Source organism: Vanacampus margaritifer, chromosome 8 (genome assembly GCF_051991255.1).
Source record: "Vanacampus margaritifer isolate UIUO_Vmar chromosome 8, RoL_Vmar_1.0, whole genome shotgun sequence".
Classification (NCBI taxonomy): Eukaryota; Metazoa; Chordata; class Actinopteri; order Syngnathiformes; family Syngnathidae; genus Vanacampus; species Vanacampus margaritifer.
This window is the reverse complement of record NC_135439.1, coordinates 21,301,128-21,328,328: the sequence shown is the minus strand read 5'-3', so window position 1 is coordinate 21,328,328 and position 27,201 is coordinate 21,301,128. Positions and strand designations below refer to the sequence as shown.

General features: G+C 38.8%; 2 protein-coding genes across 24 annotated transcripts in view; one reads left to right on the top strand and one right to left on the bottom strand.

The window, feature by feature from the left end:
- The window catches only part of cast (calpastatin), a 40,835-nt gene extending 22,056 nt beyond the window's left edge, over positions 1-18,779 (top strand). For 4 of the 23 annotated variants that reach the window (XM_077573024.1, XM_077573027.1, XM_077573022.1 and 1 more), the window contains exons 2-34: positions 2,155-2,223; positions 4,287-4,406; positions 4,701-4,802; positions 4,964-5,086; positions 6,676-6,723; positions 6,812-6,913; positions 7,006-7,086; positions 7,718-7,756; positions 8,595-8,681; positions 8,991-9,053; positions 9,143-9,262; positions 9,633-9,815; positions 9,960-10,061; positions 10,165-10,281; positions 10,380-10,454; positions 10,536-10,601; positions 10,729-10,833; positions 11,412-11,528; positions 11,703-11,777; positions 12,139-12,234; positions 12,320-12,373; positions 12,475-12,579; positions 12,726-12,842; positions 13,012-13,125; positions 14,095-14,202; positions 14,299-14,406; positions 14,639-14,731; positions 14,943-14,987; positions 15,074-15,193; positions 16,480-16,566; positions 16,808-16,837; positions 17,046-17,160; positions 17,587-18,779. In XM_077573024.1, coding sequence (XP_077429150.1) covers positions 2,155-2,223; positions 4,287-4,406; positions 4,701-4,802; positions 4,964-5,086; positions 6,676-6,723; positions 6,812-6,913; positions 7,006-7,086; positions 7,718-7,756; positions 8,595-8,681; positions 8,991-9,053; positions 9,143-9,262; positions 9,633-9,815; positions 9,960-10,061; positions 10,165-10,281; positions 10,380-10,454; positions 10,536-10,601; positions 10,729-10,833; positions 11,412-11,528; positions 11,703-11,777; positions 12,139-12,234; positions 12,320-12,373; positions 12,475-12,579; positions 12,726-12,842; positions 13,012-13,125; positions 14,095-14,202; positions 14,299-14,406; positions 14,639-14,731; positions 14,943-14,987; positions 15,074-15,193; positions 16,480-16,566; positions 16,808-16,837; positions 17,046-17,144 — 2,970 coding nt within the window. In that variant the 3' untranslated portion in view covers positions 17,145-17,160; positions 17,587-18,779. The remainder of the gene's footprint in view (positions 1-2,154; positions 2,224-4,286; positions 4,407-4,700; positions 4,803-4,963; positions 5,087-6,675; positions 6,724-6,811; positions 6,914-7,005; positions 7,087-7,717; positions 7,757-8,594; positions 8,682-8,990; positions 9,054-9,142; positions 9,263-9,632; positions 9,816-9,959; positions 10,062-10,164; positions 10,282-10,379; positions 10,455-10,535; positions 10,602-10,728; positions 10,834-11,411; positions 11,529-11,702; positions 11,778-12,138; positions 12,235-12,319; positions 12,374-12,474; positions 12,580-12,725; positions 12,843-13,011; positions 13,126-14,094; positions 14,203-14,298; positions 14,407-14,638; positions 14,732-14,942; positions 14,988-15,073; positions 15,194-16,479; positions 16,567-16,807; positions 16,838-17,045; positions 17,161-17,586) is intronic. The other 19 variants (XM_077573035.1, XM_077573036.1, XM_077573034.1 and 16 more) reach the window with 11 other exon arrangements.
- A 105-nt stretch (positions 18,780-18,884) lies between these two features.
- Positions 18,885-21,148, bottom strand: cd8a (CD8a molecule). The gene is made up of 6 exons (XM_077573046.1): positions 20,845-21,148; positions 20,428-20,751; positions 20,250-20,351; positions 20,081-20,179; positions 19,904-19,946; positions 18,885-19,479 (listed from the first exon to the last, which is right to left on the bottom strand). Exons 1-6 carry the CDS (start codon positions 20,960-20,962, stop codon positions 19,431-19,433), a joined length of 735 nt encoding a protein of 244 aa, XP_077429172.1. The 5' UTR covers positions 20,963-21,148; the 3' UTR covers positions 18,885-19,430.
- Between the last annotated feature and the right edge of the window lie 6,053 nt (positions 21,149-27,201).

The window sequence follows — 27,201 nt, the reverse complement described above, 5'->3', positions numbered from 1 at the left end:
AAATTTGAAAAGGGCACAAAATTCGCAAAAAAGTTTTTACGTTTAGAGGGGGTGGATTTTGAAATTGAAGCGTATCGAAAAAAAGGAAAATGAGAATTTTCGCTATAGAAACAGGTTTTGCGAATAACTACTGGCAAGAACGGATACACGTCGCACGTTTTGACCGGATTTGGACTAGACGACAAAACTGAAATATTTTTGGAATTAATTAAAGAAGCGAATATTAATGTTATTTTAGATTTAAAACAACAAAGAAACGCTACGGTCAAGAATTACAAAAGCAAACTCACATGATGTCATCGCATAGCACAGTCGCTTCCTGGTCTTCTTCTTCTTTTAAATTACCTGGTGGATCACGTCTCTTTGGTGTATACCGCCACCTACAGCGCCGAAGTCCCTTCTCAAAAGAAGAACAGATGGAAACGGGCATAAGTCTTATGTTCGTTTTGCGCATTTTCAGTAAATTCGCTTAAAAAATTCTAAACAATTGGATGGAAACCTGACTTCATTCCAAAAACATGAACTGCTTAAGCTGGCAAATTGACAAATCAGTGGCATAACTGTAGAGCTGACATTTATTTATTTTAGACCAAACTTGCCCAAGTGTGACATTGAAGGGTGGATTGTCAGAGTGACAGAATTAGATGTGTGGCAAGTTCCATTGTCTGAGAGTGCAAATATTACTTTCAACACAATTAAGGCTAGTCGACTACGTCGAGTGTTAAACTTCATACTCTGGTCACAGCTGGTGTTCTGTAGTTCAGTACTGTAATAAGTTGTCATATTTCCAGGTCAACGTCAAACTCCAGCTCACCTGTTAACCTTAATAGGATTAGAAGTCGAAAATGGATGGATGAGCTTGAGATTTTCACTTGTCTGTATGTGGAAGATCATTGTTGTTTCACAGGCTAGCTACAGTTAGCATCTGCAGTATTCACAAAACACACACACACACACACACACACACACACACACACACACACACACACACACACACACACACACACACACACTAGCTATCTTGACAGGTTCACTCGCTAAAAGACTTAACTGTTTACAAACTGAATAATGATATTTGCGGAGCTCGTTGTTTTCACTATTTAATTTTTTAGTTCAGCATGTGGTTGACAGATTGTTTTGTTTAGCAAGACATAAAACAGGTTCTGTAAAGAGCTGAGGCATAATATAATGTAATATGTTCTCAAACTGGATGGGTTAGGTCTTTTCACAACACACTGGGTTGGACTGCAGTCATTCTGCCATGAAGTGGTGGCTCATTGCTCTTTAATGGGCACCCCATGTAAGAACCAGACTGTTAAGCCCCACCTAGAGACGGCTCAAAGCTCGTAACGCCTTGTATCATGTGCTCTATTATTGTTTGGGTTGACATCAAGAGAATGCTGTTTATTGACTCGCCATGTCACCAGTCATTCATTGAAGCTCAGTTAATTGGGCGTGATTCAACACATGGTGCGGATGCTCTACCATTGAGCTAAGTTTTGTCACCTTTTCAGGTCCTCACAAAAAAATGAATATGTTCGTCCATGCACCACCCTTAAAAGTTTAGTGGAAATAGAATTATATAATCCGCCTAAGTGTATGTATTCTATGATTTACTTTTGTAATATATCAAAATATGACAGCATCTCACAGTTAGTCTTTCAAGAAAAAAATATGCTTTCTCAAACATGCACAGGACAATTATTGTGTTACGCTCATAGCACATAAGTTACTAATCTAATTGACTGAATAATATGTCTTTTGCGAATGGTGCCTCAATGTGCTCTTCTTTGCGCACGGTTCAACAAAACAGACACACCCCATAGTCACACATGAAACTGAATGCAATGACATCACCATAGAGGTAATTTTGTGTTTTGCAGCACTCAAGCAACAGTCTCACTTCATGTGATAAATTTCCCTCCATCAAACGTAGCTACCCGCTATTTTGGCATATTTCTCTCTGTGTTTTGTTTTGTTGCTGACTTTAACTCCATTTTTAAACTTGAAATTTCTCAAGGTTTCCTTTGATCCAAAGATGAACTGCTAGGAATCTATTTCTCCATTTTTGTTGTTGTTTGTTGTTAGTTAGTTTTAGTTGTCTTTTTCCTGCATGCGTAACTTGTCTGTGTATGTCTGTGTGTGTCTTTGCAGTCGCAGCCCAGCAAGGCCACGCCCAAACCAGCAGCTCAGGTCTCCACTCTGACGCCTTCTCAGTTTGAGGTATCAAAACTTCCTCTTTAATAACCACCAAGATCTTATCTCAGGAATGACTTTCTCCATTTGCTAATCTCCCATTGGCAGTGAGGGAACTTTAGTCTAGATGACCTCTGACCCTCACTGCTATGTGGACTGTTTGGTATTGTTGCTGCTTTTCCTGTTCCAGTGCCAGATGTTTTGAGAGCGATCATGTCTTAAGTTGAAAAAGGGAAGAGGTTTCGCTTGGAAGATAAAATGTCCCATTTTGTGGCATTGGAGCATGCGAAGATAATGCCCAGTTTCTCAGTCAATAGAAAAATACTTAACCATTTCAAATACTTTTTCTAAATTAATACATTTTGAATTGCTGATGTGAACCCCAAGGCTTACATAAGCTAATATATTGTGAACAAGGGTTAGTTATACATATTTACTTGTATATAGGGGTATGTGGTCTGTTGTATTGCTTATTTTGCTGAGTGATTGGCTCCCAAAAAATTCTGCAGCAATTTCAGGGAGCTTCTTGTGTGTATTTAATATTGTGTTTGGATCATGGAATGTCCCCTTTCAGTGTAATGTATCTAGTCTTTGTTGCATTAGCACGTGGTTTAAATGTACTTGTTTTAAACCTAGTTTGATATTTATAGACATACTCCATCTTTAACTTTAAGCCTTAAGGGGCTTTTATTATTAGGTTGTGACCTTTGCACCCTGCTTTAATGTCTCTTTGGTCAGTTTACAACTGCCTGTCAGTCTGCAGGAGTGTGCTATCAAGTCGGCACAGTAAACACTGTATGTATGTACTCCATGCCATACAGTATTTAGCCATATAAACAGAGAATTCTACAGTAAGCAGTCTTTTTTTTCTTTTCCATAGCGCCTACAGCGCATTCAAACCGAAATAACTACTTTAAGAATTTTCGTCACACTTCCGTAATGTTAAGAAAGGATTATGTGATACCGTAAGTGTTAAACTTGGAGAAACATTATACAAACCATTTGGCTGATATGTAGCCTTGAGTATCAACTAGTGGCAACCTCAGATAACCTGCTGTGCTGGTAATACAGGAGATGTACGAGTATTACAGAAACCGATAGAGATTTAGATCACTGACTACGTTTACATGCAATAAATGTTTGGATTAAGGGGATACTTGACCCAGTGAGCCATTTTCAGCAGTAAAAAGTTCATATTTTGTCCACAATTAATTTGATAACTTCATTATTTTTCATGTACAATTAATGCATTTAAAAACTAATTTTTCCACTTGCTGTCGACTGAAGATGACATCACCTGTGCTTAGGAAGTCGGCAACAACCAATCATGGATCACCTGTTTTCTGGGTTTGGTCATCAAACTGAGCCATGATTGGTCATTACCTACTTCCTCAGCACAGGTGATGCCATCTTCAGTCGACAGCAAGTGGAAAAATTAGTTTTTAAAGGTATTAATTGTACGGTATTATTCGAGTTTTCAAAAACCCGAATAAGAGCATATTCAGGTTTTTGCACTTGTTTACATGGTCTTTGAAAACCTGAATATTGGCAACATTGACTGCATGTAAACATACTCTATGTCAGTCAGTCTGTCTGTCGACGTGTCTGCCGGCTCTTTAATGGTGTTTCAAGCATTCTAAAATATTTTACTCAAAGTGAGACCAGTAGCACGGTTACTTGTTAAACATGCTAGTGTATATTCAAATATAACAAAAGCACATTAGGTGCTATGAACGGCCATCTGTAAAGTCCTCCGCTAACGCTAGCTGATGATTAGCCTTAAATCGTGAAAACGGTCGTCAGCGTATTCACCAAATGCCCTTGTGTAACAATGATAAAGGAAGTATACTGTATTCTGTAGCCAGCTCACATATCCATTCACAAATCAGTCAATGAAGAGATCTAGATGTGACTGGATGAGAAAGTGTCAGTGAGTGAATTAGCGTCAACTAGAAAAGTCTGAAGACCTTCAATCCCTACCATATGCAGTACTGTTATTTGCGCTAAAGGATACTTAATCATTTTATGAGCTATCAGTAAGCTGTAAATGAGGGCAGATAATGGACATCTTCATTCCTGATGATTTTCAGAAGGCATCATCAGGATCCGCCATGGCTTCAAAGCCTGGGGGAGTTACTACAAAAGGTGGCACTGCCGGAAGTACTTTCATCAGGACAGCGGGACAGGGGGTTCCTAAAGCTAAAACTGAGGTAGATGGGTGATGATGGTCAAAGCGGAAGGGCTTGGCTCCAGCGTGACAGGAACTTCCTGTTTCCTTTTTCTGGTGTTGCTCGCTTGTCTGGATGCCATTCACTGGCTTCTTCTTTTCATGTGTGTTGCTTCAGCAATCTCCACACCATGACCCTCCATCTGTGTCACATTGTTTGCACACTTCTGACTGCTCTGCCTTTGCTTTCGGCGATGGAGGCTTTCCCACAAGCTTTTGAGCTGCTTACACAAATAACCCCATGGCGTCCATTAAACACTTGCTCCTTGGTTTATAGACTAACACCAATCCCACTGTTATTGACATGTCGTCTGCTGGGTCAACTGTTGTCAACATGACATTGTCTGGGACGAAGGGCAGTCCCAAAATGATGTCGAAGGTAACTCTTTAAACGTGGAGCTCAATGGGTGATGGATGGTTGCATTTTGTTGCTTTATACATTCAATTTTATTCAGAAACATTTTTCAATTTTGGACCTTTTGACTGAGTCCATGCTGCTTTTTTATTTTATTTAAGTAATTGGTATGGTTTGGTTTGTAGACGTCACCTGTCTCCACTATAAAGTCTTCTACTGCTGCCACTGGAACAGCAGCAACCACAGCAGCAGCAGCAGCTAATGTTGCCATGTCGACATCTAAAGGCTCGCCAAAAGACACAGCCAAGGTATACTTGTCCGTTCATTTAGCAAGAAATATGGAATAGATTATTTGCTTTAGCAGGCGACGTAAAATGATGCAGTGGACATATTTGAGTTTGACAACTCTGGTATATGGCATTAAATGGCTTTTGTTTGCTTTCTTAGACTTTAGCTCTTTATGGTGGACTTTTGTTTTCTTTTGATCTGTTGCTCAATCATGCCTGTGCTTGTTGTATTTGAAAGAGTTGAGTTCACCTCTGACTCCTTGCATCATCAAAAAAACATGCAAACATTGTTTGTGCACTAGCAGCATTACACAACACTGCTGCTGAATTAGTGGAAGCTGTCTCGAAAAAGAAGTCATTGCATGTTTATCCAGTACTGATTAAATGGTATTGGCTGTGGAATTCAGCGCCCATCAGCGCACAATACATGTGAAGTTTACAGGAACCGACTGCACATGTCACACTTTTATTAAGAGTCTTTTAGTGATGTTCTGTACAACTAAACCAGAAGTTAGTTTGAGAACACAGAGATAAACAAATAGTTTACTCATCAATCACTATAATTACAACAATATTTTTCTTAAAATATTTATTATTCATTATGAAATGTTTTGTCCCTTTCAATGTTATTCACACTAGTGCCCGCTATTGACGAGCTACCACTGCTAAATTGTCCATAGGTGTGAATGGTTAGTTGTTGGCATTCGGACTTGCAACCAAAATCTCCTTGCGCTATTCTTATTAATATCAGCGAATGATGATCAAATTGATTCGTAACTCGTGCTTTTCTGGGGGCGGGGCATCATAGTCCAACACATTTTTTAAATGAGTTTATACGGTATAGCGCTTTAGTTTCTTCAGAAGTTTAAAAAGCCATTTTCATTTACTTTATTTTCAGCCTACACTGGCGCATTGACACAGCGTATCAACTATCAACAACAGAAAACGTTTCCTTTTTAGTTTAAAATTACTTTTTACTTTGGTCCCATTTTAAATCCATCCATGTGTTATGCTAGCCTCATCATAGCTAGCGTTAGCTAGTTTGTCTCATCGGTCTGATGTGCAATTTTAGTAGCCTAGCTGGGGTAGGCAACTTGGGTAGCTTGACTGACTACTTAATAGTTGAATTTAATGCTCGTTAGTTGGCCAAATATTTCCATACACACGCAATTACTTCCGGACATCTGCTGAAAGTGCGCATATCTCCTTTAGCGTTCGTGTACAGTTCACGTACAGTTTGTGCACTCCCCGCGTAGACATGTCGCACAAACAGAGACGCGAGTGCTATTCAAACAGTCCGCATAATCCGCTCTTACTGAAATGCAAAAATTCTGATTTGTTGTTTGTTTTCAATGGCCAATTGCAAATCAGTTTGAGTCCCCACCGATTTGAGCACAACCATATTGTTTGTCCTTAGGTGCGGCTGTGATTGTTTGGTGACCGGTTCACGGTGTACCATGCGTTTTACCCAAAGTCATTTTAGACTGACTCCAGCTCACGTGACCCGATGGATAGATGAACAGTTTTTTAATGTTTTTTAAACATTTTTGTTTTACATGTCTCGTGTTGTAAAGGTCTACACTAAGATTGATTTCGATTCTTGGTTTCAGGTGCAAGTGGAAGTACGTCCCAAAACAGAAACAATTGGGGCCAAGGAGGTAAGAGTGAGTTTATTTGCTCTTGAAAGCATCTTGTGTATCTCGTGTGAAGCCTGCGGCAGTGTGCTGAATTGTGCGGCATGTGCAGACACCTGCAGTAGATCCATTTGACGCCTTGGCCAGTATACTGCCACCAGTCGATCCACTCACCCCGAAACAACCAATATTCACTGGGCCTGAGGTCAAAGAGGTACACTGTTTCACTCAAGTGATCAGACGTGTGATTGCACTGACACGCAGCATGGCTCTAGTGTGGGTAACTGTGTGTCGCATGTGTCGCAGCACGATGTCACGTCCGAGAAGGCTTCAAAGTGTGGAGAAAGAGAAGACACGCTGCCTCCAAATTACAGATTTAGAAATATGGTCGGTTGTATGTCAAGAATATTGAACGTAGCTGAATCTGTTTGCATCCCTCGTCTGTTTGTTTCTGTTTGTAATCATGTATTCTGCTAAATCTACCACTTGTTCACCTTCAGTCAACTGAGTTTAGGATTACCGGTAACTGTTATGACTGTTTATCTTTTGACTTAAACAAATGATTGACAGTTTGATTTAGGAAAGTTGTAATGTTATTGGTCTTGTTTATTCTCTGCATGAGCACAAATCGCATCATACAGTTGCATCTCAATAAAGTAGGATGTTGTAGAAAAGTTAATGTGTCCCAAAAAGTGATACACTTACAATGTCATTTAGCCAGTTGCTATTTTCTATATTAAAATCATTTTCACAATCGTAATATAATTTCTCAAGATGGAGCATTTGGGGTTTTCACGAGAAGTAATCTAAAATCTGAAAAAATAAAATTACAAACATTTGACTTTATGTATGTATAGTAAATCATTTTTGGAATTAAAATGCTAAAGAAAATAAATGTTTCAATCAAGTATTTTTTACTTATTGAGATGCACCTGTATACAGTAGTATTGAAAAACAATGAACTGATTATTTCATTTTCTTTATTATTTTTGTCACTGAATACAATTATAATTTTTAGGCTCCGCTTCCTGCAGATGCCACACCTAAGGATGTTCCTGTAAGTGGCTATCTTTTTTCCAATGAATATTTATGTGTAGACAGTATGAGAGACACTCCAACACACTAGCGTGAGGAATGTTGCATTATAGTGCTGGGGTGTTGTCTTTGCAAGCTGTACAGGACCCATCACCACCTTCCCTACTGGATCTTGCTGGCTCTTGTCCAACATCCTCATCCACAAATGAACAAAATTATTAAAACGCCTATCATAATCCAATAATCAATCACGGTTTGATGTTGATCCCTTAGTTCCACCTGAAATGTAATTCAACAAACTTTACATTTTCCTACATTTTTGTGTCGTATAGTTGTGGGTGCCAGATGTTCGAATACTGCTGCTCATTATAGTGTGGAGTGTGTACACTTTTACACTTAATGTCAAAGTTCACTCGTTCATTCTTTACTGGTGGTTATCACAGCTTTGTTTCCAATTTAGCATACGCCCACTTTTTTGTCATCTTCTGTTCCAAGACACTCTTTTTTTTTTCAGTCTTGTGATCTTACCCACTCCTTTTCTTTGTCCAGTGTGAGTTCTGTAATTTTAAGCTTGAGTGATTTGAATACGTACGTAAGGCAGTTTTTTGTTACACGAGTCATTTCAAGTAGTTTAGTTGAGATTGCTTTGCCTCTTGATGGAATTTGATGGGTGTGTCTGTATTTTTCCTTCACTCATGATCTGTTTGTGTGGTTTGAGTTATTTTGTTTGTGTGTGGTCAGAAGTGCCCTCTAGTGGAGAATTAAAAGAACCTTAGGATCATTCTCTTATCAGACTACTTTTTGTTGTTGTAAGAAAATGTGTGCTTAGCTCATGGTTGACAGTCTGCATTTCTCCTCAGAAACCACTCAGCACAGACGAGGCCCTGGAATCCCTTTCGGCAGGTTTCATGACATCAACTGTTCCAACTGCACCTAAAATGCAAGAGGTCAGCCAAATGTTGAGCATGTATTACTTACACAATTTATAGGAAACCTTATTTCCAAGCAGTTCCTAGGTGTCTTAATAACATACTTTTGTCAAAATAATCCAATAATTAAAAACTACAGCATGCTTTAAAAATGGACTTAATACCATTTTTAAAATCACTTGGTTTTGTAGGGGTGGTCCTGTCTCATGCAAATTAGCCCCTACTCACCCCGCTCAGTCTAGTTTGAGCCGAGTATGATGACTAAATAAGCCATATGTCCATTTAAGTTGATTTGGATATTAACTTACTATTAACATTTCTTCTCAGAAAAAAGACAATGCTGCTGCCTTATCTACTGCCCCATGTTATGTTGCACCACCATTTGTGAAGGTAGGGAAAGATGTTCACATTCATTATTTGCATCATTTGCTTTGCATCTTGCCTTGCATCTTCAGCCCCTCCTGTCGTGATGTTTGCAGAAAGTTGACGTCCCTGCGCCTGATCCTTCTGTAGCATTTCGACCTCCAGCTGATAAGAAAGCCAAGATGGAAGTTGATAACTTCTCATTGGAAGCTTTAATTCCCCCTGCCCAATTCAAGGTGCTAAAGCACTGCTGTAACTCACAATGGCTCTTTGATGCAATCTTCCATTCGTTCTAATTTCTGTCCAAAATAATAAATTGCCATATACTTCTTAAATTGTGTTAATTTAAAGGAATGCCAAAACTTCAATTAGTATATCATTCCATTATATATGTAAACAGAAATGTTGAAAGGAAGAAAAAAAAGCATGGTGGTCAATACTGTTCCACTCCATTACTGTAGGTGGCAGTAATTGCATTACAAACTGGTTGCAAACTAATGAAGGAGATTAAGCTTTTGTTGCTTTGCTCATAAGCCACCATTTCATGTTTTGTATTCTTTTAAAATCTTACCACTGTTATGTTACCTTCTGTTTCCTGGTTGGTAGAAAACTGTGTGTGTGGCTCCGCCCCCTGCTGAAAAACAAACTCAGGTGGAAAAGGCCTCTTCTGATTTTTCTCTGAAAGCTGACCTGGATACAAGGCCCAAGACGGATGAGGTTAGTGGCCTTTCACTCCCGACTTTTATTGAGCCACGATGGACACCAGCAAACAAAAATCTCACAAAAAGTGTATGTGATCTTGTTTTACACACACATTACCGACTCAGTTTGAATTCTGCAATTTAGTTGAAGCTGATTTATGACTTACTCTAATTTTATGAATGCTAACATGTAGTTTGTACTCTGACACCAAATCCCTCGTTGTCTCGTCAGGGTGGTTCCATGTCTATGGGTGCTCTCAGTGCTCTTGGTGACATGTTGGCAGCACCGGAACGCAAACCAGAACCCAAACTGAGACCTGAGGATCTTGTTTCGGTAGGTAAACATTTTAATGCCGAATCTTCACAAGCTCGCAGGCTGTATGTTGTCCACACGCGGTGGCACTCACAGAATCCCAAATTCCATATTCACCATGTAGGAGAAAAAACACAAGGAGGAAGATGCTGTACGTGTAGGAGAGAGGGACGACTCAATTGCACCAGATTACAGGTTCAATAAGGAGCAACTCAAGAAACTGCCTGCTCCCAAACCTCAGGTGAGACCACACAACAATTTAGGCTCTAAGGCTGGACGGTCGTTTGTTGTTGAATGAACAAGGATAATGTTTTTGTCTTTTCATTGTGCATCACGCAGCCCACCTTGAACACTAATGAGGCCCTGGACCTTCTGTCCGGAGACCTTTTGACCTCCTCAGCTGTTCCTGCACAGGTGCACTGCACTTCAGACAGATAACAGATAACACAATATGACAAGCAGTGCTGAAAACTCTTTTGTTTTCTACTGTTGTAGAAAGCTGAAGTCCCTGCATTTGCTCCAACTGTCTCTGTGTGTCCTGCTCCACCCAAACCTTCTCAGGTGAGAATTCCGACTTCTTTTTTCTTCCTTTCCATAATGTTAGACATCATTTGCATTTTAAGTCCCTACAAATGAGTTACTGCCGCCCCATAAAGCTAAATGACAGAGCTCCATCTTTTGTTCTCAGGGCAGCTCCTTGCCTCTGGATGCACTCAGTGCTCTTAGTGACACTCTACCAGCGAATGTACCAAAACCTGAACCCCCCAAGCTCAGACCTGCAGATATTGTCTCTGTAAGAACACAACAGTCACCATTTTTCCAGTGGTCAGACGTGACACTTGACTCATTCACATAAATTCATTTTAACAATTTCTATTAGTTTAACATTTTTTCCCACTTTTGTTAACAAGAGTATGAATTTTTTGGGGGGTACATTTAGAACAGATATAAAATTTGTGATTAATCGTGAGTTGCCTAGTGAAGTAATGCGATTAATTACGATTGAAATCCTGACACCCCTAATTTTTAATCATCTTTTCTTAAAAAAAAATAATAATAATAATAATTATTTATTTTATTTTATTTTTTATAATCTTTTTATTTTTCCTTTTTAAGAAAAGATTATTAAAAATTAGGGGCATCAGGCAATTACAATTAGTAATCGTAATTAATCGCATGACTTCACTAGTTAACTCCCGATTAATCACAAATTTTATATCTTCTAAAAAAAAAATCTTGGTTTTCATAACTCTTGTTAACAAAAGTGGGAAAAATGTTAAACTAATAGAAATAGATAAAATGATTTGTTTATGTCTATAGCCATCAATGGCAGTGAATGAGTTTTAATTTACATGGTTTTTTTTATGATAGGAGAAAAAACACAAGGAGAAAGAGGCTGCCCGTGTAGGAGAGAAGGAGGACTCGATTGCACCAGAGTACAGGTTCAATGAGGATGAACTTAAAAAATTACCTGCTCCTAAACCTCAGGTGAGATTGGATGATTAGATTTTGTGAGTCCTGCCTGTAGTGCAGTGATTCATTTTTCTGCTACAGTTCAGAAGGTTATAAAGTTTCCACGTGGAATATAATTAGGTTGACCTTTCAAGACTTGATGTCATGCGGGAAGATGTTTCAGGTTGTTTTTCTTTGTGCTTCTTGCAGCCCACCTTGAATACTAACGAGGCGTTAGATCTTTTGTCTGGAGACTTGACAAGCTCCTCAGTTGCCCCAGCAAAGGTAATCAATGGCTGATGTCACATACAGATTATTTGTTTACTTCCCCCCCAAAAAAACTATTTCAACTGTTGACTTGTCAGACCACAGCAGACTTTTCCTACTTAGTCCATAAAATGAGCTAAGTTAGCAACATTTCTGGATGTTGTTGATGTATGGCCTATTTCTTATGCTTATGCTAGACATATTCTGGAATTCTATATTGTAAAAATATTCGATTTTCAGCAAGTTTTTTTTATTGGTGGAAAAGTGCTGTCAACCTAAAAGAGAACCTTAGTTGGAAAGTATAACTTTGTTAATTGTGCAAATTTATTTTGATTACACCATGATTACATTTAGACTCAATGCTGTTGTCTGTTTCTAGACCCCAAAAATGTTATCCGCTCAAGATGTTTTGACTTCAACCAAATCATCTGGTGTTCACGCATCTCTTCCTCCTTCCACCAAAAAGACACCCCAGGTAAAACTTGCAAATCATTTTGTCAGTCATTGTCCCTGTGAGCCTTCACTTCATTGTTCATCGACTGTGTCTTGTATTTCTGCAGCTATCAGACTGTCCTCCAGTGTTAGCGCCACAAAGAAAGGCCAAGACTGATGAGGTCATCTTGAAGACCAAAGTTGCCATCATTCTGTGTTTCTGCTCTTGGTTTTAATGGTGATCCATGAGAACTATCCTGAAGTTCCAGTCTTGTCTCCTCAGGGCGACTACATGTCTCTGGATGCTCTCGGTGCTCTTGGTGACACGTTGGCAGCACCAGAACCATCACCAGAACCCCCTAAACTTAGACCAGAGGATATTGTTACAGTAAGAAACACACAGCTATACTTACTACACTTGAGTTAATCCAATGAATACTTTTGTTAGTTTGTGGTTTGTTAACAAACTCCTGTGAAATGCATTGTATTATGTTCTGAATTTATCCACGAATGTTATTTTTCAATTTTGAATAGGAGGATGAACACAAGGAGGAAGACGCCGTGCGTGTCGGAGAGAGGGAATCCTCAATTGCGCCAGAGTACAGGTTCAATAAGGAGCAGCTCAAGAAACTGCCTGCTCCCAAACCTCAGGTAAGACTTGATCAGAATCACTTGAAGTGTTTGATGGTGATGGTTGTTTCGGTTTATACGCAAGATCCGAGAACTCGTAGCATTCTCTGTTTTTTGTGAAAACACTCACTTACATGATGCATTTGGGGGTTTGATTGGGATCTAATTTGATGATCTTTTATACCTGAAGCCCAAGATGAATACCAATGAGGCCCTTGACCTTCTATCTGGAGAATTCTTGACCTCCTCTGCTGCTCCTGCTGTCCAGGCTCCCATGATCTCCTCCTCTGCTGCTTCTACGCAAGTATGTTGTGTTCTGCCATGTCGTGTTTCCTGATGAATTCCTAAATAATGCAAGAATGTACAATTTTTTAACAAATGTGTCCTTATTGGCCCCAGAGAACATTGTGCATTTTCTGGTGCTTTAATGCTAACTTTTTCATTTTCAGTGATCTCTAGATGTTTTACCATTTTGAACAGAGATGAGGGGTTTCAAATTACAACTACTAAAATATAGGGGTGTCAAAAGTAGAGTGTTAATTTTGAATTATTCATTTAAAGTTCCCTTAAGGCCACTAATGTTTTTTATTAATGCACGATTGACCCACCCCTTACTCGGAAAGCCTGTACTGGGGGAATTCCAGTCGCAACGCAGCAGACACGTCCACGTCAAAATTTAGCAGTAATACATTTAATAATAATGCATATATTTGTGGAGAATGGGGTCAAGTTGTATTTTACAATTTAAAAAATGTGCAGAATTTCACAAATTATTTCATGTTAAAGATTAGATATGAACAGAAAAATACATTGAGCTGTCACCGTCTTACAAAAATGACCAACACAAATCAATATCACACTTGTTTTTACAGTACAGTAATTTTTTCAAATTTGAACTCAATTTTATGAATTATCATGAAATTACTGTATCAATGACTAAACGATGCAGCAATATTTCTATTAGTTTAACATGTTATTGTACATTTAGAACAGATATAAAATTTGCCTGACACCCCTACTAAAATATAATATTTTCACTATTTATTTAAAGAGTACATTTGATAAATCATGGACAAACAATACTAACATTGAAAACAAAATTTAAGTTAAAGAGCTTCTACATAATGGTGTATAAACCATTTCAGGAACAGACAGATGAAATTGGTCATAAACTTGACATTGGCTGTTGGTTCAACATTTGTTACGTACTGTATGATTTAAAAAATGATGGAGTAGAATGAAAACATGCCGACTTAAATTGTCTCTCTCTCAGTCCTCTGCAGACTTTGCTCTGGATGCCTTAGCAGGAGACTTTGTTTCATCGTCTGCTGCCCCCACAGTGAAATCTGCTGCTTATGCCCCCACAGAAACTGCCAAACAGGTGACAAAAAAAAAAGTCTGAAATACTTGTGACGTGCTTAATTTCGTCCGATGATTATAATTTTAATGCAAATTAATTTTTTTTTTCTACATGCAGCTTTCATTAGGAGCAGACAATGCTCTGGATGCTTTATCAGAAACTCTGATCACAGAAATCACCCCCGCCCCTCAGCCAGTCCCCGTTCCTGCCAAAGACCTTGTCAAGGTGGGGGGAAAAAAAACACTCTGAGACTTAAGATATTAAATGTTAAAAGAGAGATTTCGTTTAAGGAACAAAATGTGATGACATAAACTTCGCACTTCATATCAGATTGTGTTTACACTATTGTTCATTGTTTTAAAGCTTGTCATTTTTATTTTAATATTGTTTTAATGTCATCAAGTGCTCATCAGAAGTGTGTCATTTCTTTTGTTTTGATGTGTGTATTGGTGTACAGGAGAAGAAGGCTGTTGAGGAGAGGCTCATTAAAATGGGCGAGAGAGACGACACTCTTCCACCAGAGTACAGACCCACTGAGGAGGATCTTAAGGTAACACATTTTATACCACCAAGAGACCCTGCATTCATTTAAAAATACAGGAAAACTCATTACTGTATTTCTGTCCCGGTACAGTTTAGCGGTCCAGTTCACTAAATGAACAACCTCAGCAAATCTGGCGACTAATTGAGGAAATACAGAACTATTCATTGTGTGTAATACAAACTGACTTGAATGAAATTCCTTTTTTCTTTTTCTCAAGAAAATGGCCGAAGCTAAGGCTAACGCGGACACCAAACCAAAGACGGTGAGTCCCTCACACAATACAATAATGATGCATGACACATGTATAGTATGGAAGTTCATGTTCTATTCTTTGCTCCCCTGTTGAAGTCTATGGACGACAAGACGGCTTTGGACTTGCTGTCCAGTGATTTTAACACATCGGTCGCATCGTCCGACGCGGCCGCCACAAAGCTGACACCTCCTGTGCTCGACTCGGAGACCCTCAAGGTAACACAAAATTGACTTTGAACAATTACTATAGTAAAATGGGATTAGCATTTGTAAAATCAATCGGATTTGCTGTAAAAGTAAATATCTTTAGAAATATATATATATTTTTTTTTTCCTTTCGGACATATTGTGGCAGTTTCATTACAACAGCTTGCAACACAACATATTTGATACATCCGAAAAGAAAAAGGGCTGACGGGATGAAGCCGAAGTTGATTAATCCCCGTCCCCAGAATACATTTAAGACGCATAATTATCAAGATGTTGTTCTCATTGGATTAAATGATTCGAATGTTATTTGTCGATAACCTCATCTCAGTATATTTGCAAATGCACAAAGCTGTTGTTCTGTTGTTTAAAGTAGAACATGTGGCAGAACATTTCATTGTTTTGTTTGTCACAATGTGTCACTAGCATGCATACTGACAAAGATACATTAGTAAGTAAAAAAAATTGGGAACAAAGTCAACTAGGATATTTTCCCATGGCACATTCTTTTATCACAACGGTTGGAAATGACGGATTTTGTAGTGCATTCAAACAGTTTGAAACATTTCAACGCGCCCCACAAACATGGTGGACATGCCATGTTTTGTCAAAATTTCAAAGGATGTCCTTATTTCACGTAGGTAAAATTTTTTTTTATGGATTTGCATTTTTAGTGCATCGTGAGAATTCTGCAAAAAAATCAAAAAATAAAGGTTGAGTGAGTATGGGCTTATTTGTTAAAATGAGAATGAATTAAATACCTCCAAGAGGTGGGAAAAAACAATATATAGCAGTTGAACGGCAGGCCTACAATTATCTTCTTTAGGGCATAGCGGTTTTGGATGTTTCCCTTCTCCAACGCAGCTGATATATGATCAGCTCATCAGCAAGCTCTGCATAAGCCCGATAACCATCCTGCTGATTGGAATCAGCTTGTGTTGGAAGAGGGAAGCCTCCAAAACCTGCAGGACTGCAGCCCTCGAGGACCGGTGTTTGACACCCATGTTTTAGGGTGTTGTAATATATTTATTCTGTATATTTATGTATTTGGTTTTTATTGTTGAATTTATGTGATGTGATTACTCTTAAAAGGCAGCACTTTATTTATAACATAAATAAATCATCATTTTTGTAGGAGTGCACACCCTCCCATGGCCCTCTGTGTCTTATCATAAAAGGCCCTGCTGTTTTTATATAGGCCCTGTAAATGCTAGTGGGTTTATGCATTCTCCGTGATTAACACTGGAGGCAACTTTATTGGCCATTTAAAATAATTTGTTTCTTTTTTCTGGCAGCCCATGCCCCGTCCTGTTCTGGACACACTGGCTGGCACCCTCCTTCCCGATGACCCAGCATTCAAGGCTAAGGCAGCCACAGCCAAGGTAAATAAACAAAAATGAGTTACTGTTAAGTGGGCTTAAAGCATAATATTTATAAATACATCCTGTTAATGAGTTAACATAAATGTAAAAATACAGCAAATCTTCAGTGACATATGGTTTCCTTAAGGTCAACAACCCCCTCTAGAGGTTGTTTGCTAGACCAACTGTATAAATTGATCCTCCCTTCTGTGACCCCCGAGTTTGCATAGCTTGACTTAGGTGTCAACTTTGTTACCTACAGAGCAAGAGCAAGTCAAAGTCAAAGTCTAAAGTAAGCAACGTTCCTGCTGCATGACGAATTCCCCTTTGCGCAACAAATGACTATTTACCAGCCTGTTTGTGCTTGACGTCGCACACAGATGCATGCAGTGCGCTTCACCTCATACATACAAATGCATTAAGCCTGATGTATGCACAAGGTTCCCCCTAGTATTACTTTTTCTTCTTCTTTTTTTTTTAAACTGACACTTGTGTTCCAGAAGCAGCATGCATCAGAGCCTCCCGCCGACAATCAACTCCCTGGCCAACAAAGCTCTGACATCGTAGCAACATCCACGCAGCAGGGCAGGAAGAACTAAACGGCTTGCTTGTCAGGTTTGTGTCATTTTATGGACTTGATTAAGAGGAAATGTCGTCTGTTCACAGTGCAGGGACAAAGTATGGAGGAACAAAACTGCCAAAATAAAAAATAAATAAAAGTGAAAATAAAAACGAATATAAAAAATATTATTCAAAAATTAAATAAAAATAAATCAATCTGAATGGAAATAAAAACTATATATACATATATACCATAAATAAATAAAAAGTGAAAATACAAAAATAAAAACAAATATGGAAATAAATATATAAATAGAATTAAATATCAATAATAAATAAAAACATGCTGCAGACACTCTGCATACAGCACCCGAACAGTTAAAGAGCACTTAAAGAATTGGATTCAATGCGATTTTCAACATTTTGCTTTTTATAATGACTAAGAATAAATAATAAAATACGTACATGTTTGTGTTGCAGGTTGCTGGGGCAGTTTGACCTCCGGAGGCCTTTGAGGAAGCACTAGTTGGGACCCTACTCTCTGCATTGAGATTGTACTTTTATTAAATCATCAAGGATGTACTCTAGTTGAACGACAACCTACACACACACATATACACACTTACGTACAACCATGCCTTTTTTTTGCTTGGTTTCACTTGTAGTCAAGGATGAGGAGCTTTGGGTTTTTGTCTGTGTAGCGAGACATGCTGGAAAAAAGAAAAACAATAAGTTTGCTGGTCAATGTGGAGAAAGAAGGTGTTGTCCATGTGTTGTTTCAGTTCTTCCGCAACCCGACGGCTTTGTGAGCTTGTTGACTGTCGGCTTATGCTAGCAGTGTGGAGTCCGTGTATAGTATTACGATGTGCAATGCTTTATGCAAATCCAATGTTTTCTATCATGATGTGCTCAAGTGCCATTAAGACGTTTTGTTCACTTTTATTAGAGACAATACTTATAAATATGCAGAGTTGACTAGGAGGCTTACATTCTTGCAAATGCCATTTTGAGAAATATCTATAGGGTCTTTGGTATGTATTTTGTAAAAAAGTACTGGTGTCCATAATTGCACTTTGTAAACAAAGGTGGTGTTTACAACAAACTGTAAAAACAGAAGAAAGAAAAAGATTATACTCTATAAGAAAACACTGTATGACTTACAAAAGGGCTTTGGTATGTTAAGTAAATGCGAAGACATTATTTTCTCTCTCCCTCTACCGTTTGTCAAGAGAGGTGAGATATTTTACATATGGGAATACTCATTGAATCTAATAAAGTCTAATCCGTATATGTGTATTTTACACACCATTTGTGCCTAAATAGACTTTTTTTAAGAACATATGAACTATTTGATGTTTGGGAAAGTACTTCTAAAAACGTTTTTCATGATTTCTTTCTTAAAGGTGCAAGGGATCCGTGTGTGTGTATGTTAAACCTGAACAGGAACAATAAACTCCTGCCTTGGTGGTTTTTCACGTTGCAAAAGGTTTTAGCAGCCCACTTCCTGTTCACTTCGGGGGGGCTTAAACACAACATCTATTTTGATAAAAACATCGAATGTTTATATGTTTTAGCCAAGATCCTGAATGACTGATGGTGATGCAAATGAGCGGGTTTGTTGAAATTAAGTGATGAAATAATGAACATTAATAAAGACAAATAATTCAAAAAAATGCTCCTTGAGTTTTCATAATTTATAGAAATGCAAGAATTGTAAAATAATGTGCACATATGCAAATGACTGGGTTTGTTGAGTTAAAATCATAGTGACAAAACACTGAAAGTGCACAAATACAAATGATTCATTTTAATTAAAAAATGTCTCAAATTAAATCATTCTGAAATACTATGCACTTATATTAAAAACATGACTTGACTTAAATGATGTGATTTGTGGTACTTGAAATAAAAACAAACAAACAGCAAACTTACAAAAAGCATTATTCTTCTAAACGTATTTTCAAAGTAAACAGTTCTCTATTGTAAAATTCCTAAATTGTTATTAGCATTTATTAACCTACATAATTTGAAAAATTCATATTCAAAAAAACACTACAGTCATTTAAATAATAATAAAACTAATAAAATAAAATATTCTTTGGACATACACTATCACTACATACTCAACAAAAAAATAATTCAATGAAAGGAAAAGAAGATTCATTACAAAAAAAATGGTAAAGCCTCATCACCTTTAAAGTTGAACGACACTGAAGGGAAGGGAGTTGAAAATTGTTGCATACTGTACTTGATTTTTGTTGAAAACCTCTTCAAAATATCAAGTCAACAAAATGGAATATTTATAGACATGTCGTGTACAATGATCAAGCGTGCTGCTGCTGCTGTTTTCCAGGAGCCGTTTTCTTCTGCGGCCTGAGTAAGACAAAAAAAAAAGCTTGTTGAGATGAAGAGATTTGAGAATGAATATCTTCTGTTTATTCAATTAAATTTTTACTCTAGTCTGTATGTATTTAGTCATGACAACTTTGAACTTTTGAAATGTCATTTTGCCGAGAAGCACTATTAAAAATATAATTTATAGGCTTTTCTATTCCAAATTTACCACAAGGAGCTAATTAATTTGATCATTACATTTAGAAATGTTTCCATTAATTTCACCAGAATATAATTTAAATTGTACATTTATGTTTCATATCATATGAATTCACATTTGTGTTTAGTCCATCATAATGCCATGTTGGGTGGACTTGAACCAAATGACCTGATATAAAATATGGGCCACAATTCCAATAATTACAATTATTACATTGCATAATTAAATTATAAAATAACATACCTCTTTTTATAATAATGATGTGGGCACCTTCGTGTCCTCACGCCTGCAACGACGAAAGAAAGAAAATTCAACTGCAGTAAAATGAAGATATTTTCCAACGTGTAATGAATGAATCCAAAATTTAAAATGTGATTGAGGACTGCCACTTGCGTCTTTGACACATTGAAAATGACTTACGATTGCAGTACACAACAATAATGAAGACGAGTAGGAGGAGAAGGCCACAACTGCCCGCTAGTGGAATCAGTATGATGGGATTACACGGCATGGATTCACCTAATAAAATAAATATTGATTTACTTCTATTTGTCCAAACAGGACTACAAGAGTGACATTATTAACGTACCTTGCTTAGTAGCATTCTCACAAGCACAAGGCAAGGTGGTTGTGGGTAGTTTGAGTTTGTCTATGGGGGCCACAGGAGCTTGTGACACAGCTTCAATTTTTTCTTGAGAGAAAAAAATATGATCAAATAAATAGTGCTTCATACAATCACTTTTGACTTGACGAAAACCAAATGTCACCTGTCAGTCGGATGACGTTGCCAAATTTCAATTCGCTGATTTTTAGGGATGCGCAACTGTAAATGCCGCTGTCACGACCTTTGTGGAAGGACTTGAGAGTGAGGACGCCCTCACGGATTCGTAGGTCACTGAAGATTGATGAGAAGGATTTACTTGCTGACTTTAGAATGCCATTGTTGGAGAAAGACGCCAGGAACTCCAAGCCGGATTTGTCCAGCACTCGAAACCACATAATCATCGAGCCACTCTCAGAAGGCTTACAAGTCATCTCGATGCTCTGCTCTTCTTTGCTTTCCAGCGCTATACTGGCTCCTGCAGTTAACTCTGCCAGACAAGACAAAGTAGGAATAGTTTCTCATTTCATTCATGTTCATGTAGCAGTAAAAATATTCCAGGTCAAATTTACAAGGAACTTACTGTTGTAAAACAACAGGGTTGCCAGGATGCAAATCCACCGTTGATCCATTTGAAAGTGTACAACTGCTGAGGATGTGTTTGTGGTGTCAGGAGGGAGTCGGCTTGTGAGAGAGGACATGCGGGCCACGCCCCTCCGAAGGTGTCAAAACAGCCTCATTGCAGCACGTTGCATTGAGGTTGCGCTCTACATAATGTTTGAGGAGCTCGCTGATCTGAATGACACCCCCTTACGATTTTCTCTTGTCACCGTGTAGCCTACTGACAGTCAGTCAGTGGCAGCTGGTGGAATTTTCGCCCAGGGGACACTAACTATATACGCTGGCACCCTGCATATACGGGGTTTCAAATCCCCACATATATATATTGAGATAAAAATTGGTGAATCTAGTTTTTTTTTTTTTCTAATACTTTTTTTTAAATGGGGTTAAGGTTCCCATTTCCCCTAAGCTTATTGAGAAAATGTAGTGGAGGTTCATCAGATTTTTTTTCCTCCAATGCATTTCAATGGCTGTCAATTATATGCTGTCTCCATATGTCCGCCGGGGTCCCGTTGGGGGGTTGGGTGGGGGTGTGCGCCTTCTGTCCCCGCCAGGTTGGGAGAGGCTGGTCGCTCCTCTTAACTCACGGCACTAGTTTCGCACAATACACTTTATTAATAGACACATAGGGCACATAACACACGCTTTGGGGGGTGCTAGGGTGGAGACACCGTCTTTGCCCTACAACTCCCCTCCAATTCTAATGCACCCCAAAACTAGAGGGGGCGGGTGTGTTGGGGTGGGGAGCCATCGGTTGGGACAGACCGCAGTATTAAGCAGTGCTGCGGTCCCCCATCTGTCCCTGCAGCGCCACCACGCACCCCCTATTTTTTTTAATGCACCACATACACTCATCTCTGAGAAGCAGGTGGATCAAAGTGGGGGGGATATCATTTCCCATCTCACCTGCTCCCAATTTTAATGCACCACACACTTGTATATACACTGGGTGGGGGTAACATCCACGGTGTAGGGGTAGAGTTCGCCAGTCGGCGAGCTGGCGAACTCAGTAACAGGGTTAGCTTTCACTAGGTACGCTGGTGTGATGACCGGGACCTTTCCCCGCTGGGCCTGGGGTTCGGGGGTGCCGCCCGTCTCCCAGTGCTCCTATCTCCCCTTCCGCCCCCAGTGTTCCGCTCCACCACACGGCCCCTCTCCGGCACCGATGCCTCAGTATGGGGGGCTGGCGGGGGTGATGGTGGGGTCGTTGTTGTTGGAATTTAGATGTTTCTGGGGTTGGTGAAAGATTCTGGTTGGTAACCCTGTGGGTAGTAGGTGATGTCTAGTCGGTGCTGGATTTCACTTTTCTTTGATCCTTCCTTGGGTCTCCTGACCACCTCACGACTCTAGCTGGATTCTGAAGTATTCGGTTTAGGTGAACGGTATGGGATTTTTAATAGGTTTTAGGTGAATTAATGAGCACACACTCACACGCACGCACATATGTACACACACACCCACACATTCACATACTCTTGCACATACTCACGCACATACAAAAAAAAAGAAAAACAGAGAAAGAGTAATGATGATGACATGTCGAATCGATTACCGAATGAACAATACTGAGCTCTCTCTCTCAAAAAAAAGATCCTCTGAAAATAATTATTTCGGAATGAAATCGAACCGTAAAAAAGGATGAGATCTTCCAATGCATAAATTACGGATTCAAAATGTCAGCGATTCCACAACGAAACATGCAGAACTAGCCCCCGAAAACCACATTTTTGGAACTGAAGCGTAGCAAGGATTTAAAAAGTGATGATGTCATCACTCGGTTACCTGAGATATGCAGCCATGTTGTGATTTTCAAGTACCTATTGACCTTTTGCACGTGACGTCACCGCCCTCATGGGAACGCCCCCTCGGCACTGGAGAGCAAAAGAGTCACTTGCCTGTATTGTAACCATTGAATCTTGTACAGCGTAAAGTCCTTTATCTAATCAATTATCTTATAAAATGGTCATATCTTGCTTTGCGGTCGGTTGTACAGACAGACAAAGGAGTAAACCAAATGTTACTTTTTATTACATAACCTACTAATGAAGCCAAAAGACGTCGATTGATAGCAGCAATCAACAGAAAGGACTGGCAGCCCACAAAGTATTCACGGATTTGCAGCGATCATTTTTTTGCGAGGTTAGTAGATAAATGTTGTAATTAGTAAATAAATGTTCATACAATTTACTAGTAAACGTACACTCTAACAAAGATTGTAACAGAGGTGTCGAATTGCGTGTTTCAAATCACTATAACGAGCCAGTTAGTTAGTGTCCACTCCAACTGCACGAGCACACAGCTTAGTTTTAAAGTGTACCTTCTTCAAAACTATTAAGTGCATTTGACTGTTTAACAATGGGAGATTTCATCTTTGTGCTTGGAATTTTTCATTCTGGAGCCGGAGTCATATTCGTGAAATTACTGCATAGCTTGCCAATACGATAGTCATTTGTTCCATGCTAGTAAACACAGTAACATAACATCATCACAGCGTTTCAATATAGAACGGACTGTGTAAAAATAAGTCTGTTAGCATGATAAACAAGTTTTACCTTTGCATTACGAGGTATATTGTCCCCCGGTGAGAGCGTAGCTTCTCGTCCCAGAGACCCAGCCAGCGACAAGCTTTTAAATCAGCACCGGTGTAAGGAGAAGAGATGGCATTGACTACATAATGATATAGGTCGTGCTATGTGAATTCCGGCAAAGTCGGCGATTTGATTAATTTGGTAAAAACAACAGGCAACAGAAGGTAAGGGCTGTTTTCAAACTAGCGAGCTCCAGTCAGCCGGCAACAGCGATTAGTTAAGTCTTCATTGTGGCCTAACCTATGATTAAGTCCATAAATCCATCATACATGTTTTTATCCATGTGGCCAGAACTCCATGTTCTCTTCTCAAAACATGTTGAAGTGACTTCACTGAGTTAAATATTAAGACAAAACTTAACATGCTGGAGAAGCTGGCTGAGCCCCATCCTTTATGGCTGCCACGTGGCTGGGGGGGAGTGGAATTAAGTGCCCAATAACTAATTGAACGCACAATAACAATAATGTGTGTGTTGCACGAGAACCAACTGAGCATGTCAAACTTTTCGGTTATCGGCATTGTTTCGTGCGCCCAAACCTTTAAAGGTGCATTGCAAAGTTTCAAATGTTAATGTTAAAGATGTTTCGACATCATGCAGGCTCCAAACTCCGCAATGCACCCTGAAAACATTTCTGTGAGTGAGCCATTTTGAAATTTGGCTCGCTGTAATTAACAATGGGAATTTACTGCCACTACGCTGACTTGCAGCGAGGATTGGTGAAGTTTCACCATTTTCAAGCCATGGACAGATTACACGATCTGAAACAGTGTCAAAGTCAGAGATAAGCAGAGCTGCACTGAGTTTTGTTGTATGCACAGATTAGCATTAGCTTGGTGCTCTGGGTTATTGATGGTGTGTGGGTGCGGAGTATGTGCTGTCTGTGCCTCATCCATGGATCTGCACTAATTGACAAGTAATTTGGCGGTTTGCTGATGAGGAGTTGACTCTACATGGGTAAATATAAAACAAGCTTGCTGGATGTCAGAGCTTTTAAACCAGTGATAAAGTATCTCTGGTTAGAGGAGGACAGTATACTGTAAAACACTTAATGTATAAATATTTAACATTGGTTAATGTCAGAAAACTACAACTAATTGTTATCAGAATTTGCACGCAATCAATATCCAACCTCTGAAAAAAGTTGGGTTTCCATCCACTAATTTTATTAAAATTTTCAAGAGATTCAAAAATAAACCTGAATGGAAACCCTCGAAATTCGAAAAAGGGCTCGAAATTTGCAACAACAAAAAAGTTTTTTCACTTAGAGGGGGTGGATTTTAAAGCATATCGAAAAAAGGAAAATGCAAATTTTGGCTATGGAAACAGGTTTTGCGAATAAACGCTGACAAGACCGGATATACATGTTGCATGTTTTGACCGGATATTACGTCACACGTACGCTTGTAGTCACAAAGCAATCGTCGGACGATAAAGTAAGGTATGTTTGGGGGGGACGATGAAACAGAAATCTTTTTGGAAGTAAGTCAAAATTTGCATTTGCGTGAACATATGGTATAAGGCTATAAAAAGGAAGTAAGTAAGGGATAAATATAAGTTAATAATTAGTGATTTATTTTTTTTAAGAAAAAAGGATGTTAACACAGTGATGCACGAGGGAACACTGTTGTGCACCAATTAGAAAAATGGAAACCTTCTGTAAAAATTAAGGTGTTATTAATAATTAATTATATGTAGTGAAAGTTTGTTTAAGTGGATAGTACCTTTGGGTTGGAACCATAAATGTTTCAACACGGGGGATATTGGTAAACATGGTAACAACACTTTACTACATATGAATTTGATAATTAAATTTTTATGTTTTTAAATTTTGGGTGACTCGATGTTTTTGTTAGAGTGATGGATTTTATTGAATTGAACAAAGGTAATACAGTTTGAATATTACCAAGATTTTAAATTTTTTTTTAAAAAAACATCAAAATTTAAAACCATCAATCAGTAGATTGACGGTTTTAAATTTTTAAAATGAGTTGAAATTGTTACAGCAAAACAACTGGACGTTATTGTTATGGAAAAAGCATGGTGTAAATATATAGTGTCTCTAGATGGCATATTAGTGATTTGGAGTAACGAATGAAAGTCGCTTTGTTAGTCACATTAGAAAATAAAAATAAGTACATGTCCGAGGTATGAAGATTATGGTTAGATAGTTTGGATTTAGTTCAAATGTATATGAGAATTATAAAAGGAACATGGCAGTTTATTCCGCTTTGAATTTTGTGTGATAGACTATTTAATGTGCCTATTGTAAATAACCTGTTAAGCTGAGCAGATGAAAGACATTGATTTAAGTGACTATATGAGGAGATTGTTAAATGGCAAGGAAATGAAAATGTTTCATCAAATGCCAGACGACTTTCTGTCTCTGCAGGAAGGCCAACCTCCCACCAAGGGTTGTGACTGTGTTTTGATCAAAGGTCCGAGGTAAGAAGGTCCTTGTAAGTGTTGTTGATGACCCCGGAGGCTGTGAAGATCGCCGAACGACCCTCCTGGATTCACCTATCGCATGGCACAACAGGTACCCATTGACTAACAGCTTGTCCGGTTGCAGAGCAAAGCCAGACTGAATCAAGGTCAGAGAGGGGAAAGACAAACAGCTTGTCTAGCTGTGGACCTGACCAAGTCAGTCTGAGGAGGATGGGAGCACGCTCCCCCACAAGGTTCCCAAAACCGCTGTGAAGTCCAGGGTCTGTCAATTGTGCTGGAAGTGTTGGAAGAGACACATCGAGGAGACGAGTCCCTCTCTTGAATCCAACGGGAGGGTAAAATGCGATCGGACTCATTCGGGGCTGTCTTTAGTTGTTTTTATTTTTTGTTTTTGGGGCCATCTTGAGGGGAAATAGAGACAGCTGGCTGAATACTGAACAATATGTACAGAAACAATGGACATTGTACATACTGGATTCCGAACATTGGACAATACACACATTGGAACACGAACACTAGATATTACATACACACTCGATGGATTAAGTACAGGAAAATAACATATGTTGCTGATTGACAAATATAGAGGCGATGTGCTGGTAACCTCTCCCTCTTGACAAGAAAAATAAAAAATTGGATTATTTCTACCTGCAACTTAACGAGGAAATCGGGACTTGAATGGAACGTGCGAAAACACATTGATTGCATGTTATGGACAACACGTTGGATTATATTGTTGTATTGATGATTATTCCGTTAATATGATTTTTGATGAAAAGAGAATGTTACGTCATGCTCTATGCGGTATTGATCTTATTGACAGAACAATATGATGAGGATTTGGATGGCACCAATGTTTTAAGTGACAAGAGCAAAATGAGTACACGTTATGATTTTTATCAAGAAATTATTTTGAAGTTTGACAATATGATGTTTAAATGTGCTGTTCATTTGATAATTAGAGGTTAATGTTGGAAAAAGTGTATAATAAGTTATCAAACGAATGAGCACGAATGAGCTATTTGCTGCAATTGAAATGCTACACCCACACCAGATGCATGTTGTTGTTGTTTTTTATCATTGTGAATTTAGCACCGCTGAGAGCATCCCCTTCCTCATTTCTGCAGAAAGACAAACTTGGGTCTGGTCCTTGATTCCTGTCTCACGGAGTTGCATCATTTGAGGAAGATTTAAATGTAACCCTGACAGTGTGAGTGTGTATCACTTTTCCTACATAGACCAGGCAGGCAAATATAAATCTCAGTCTATTGTTACGATTAAACAG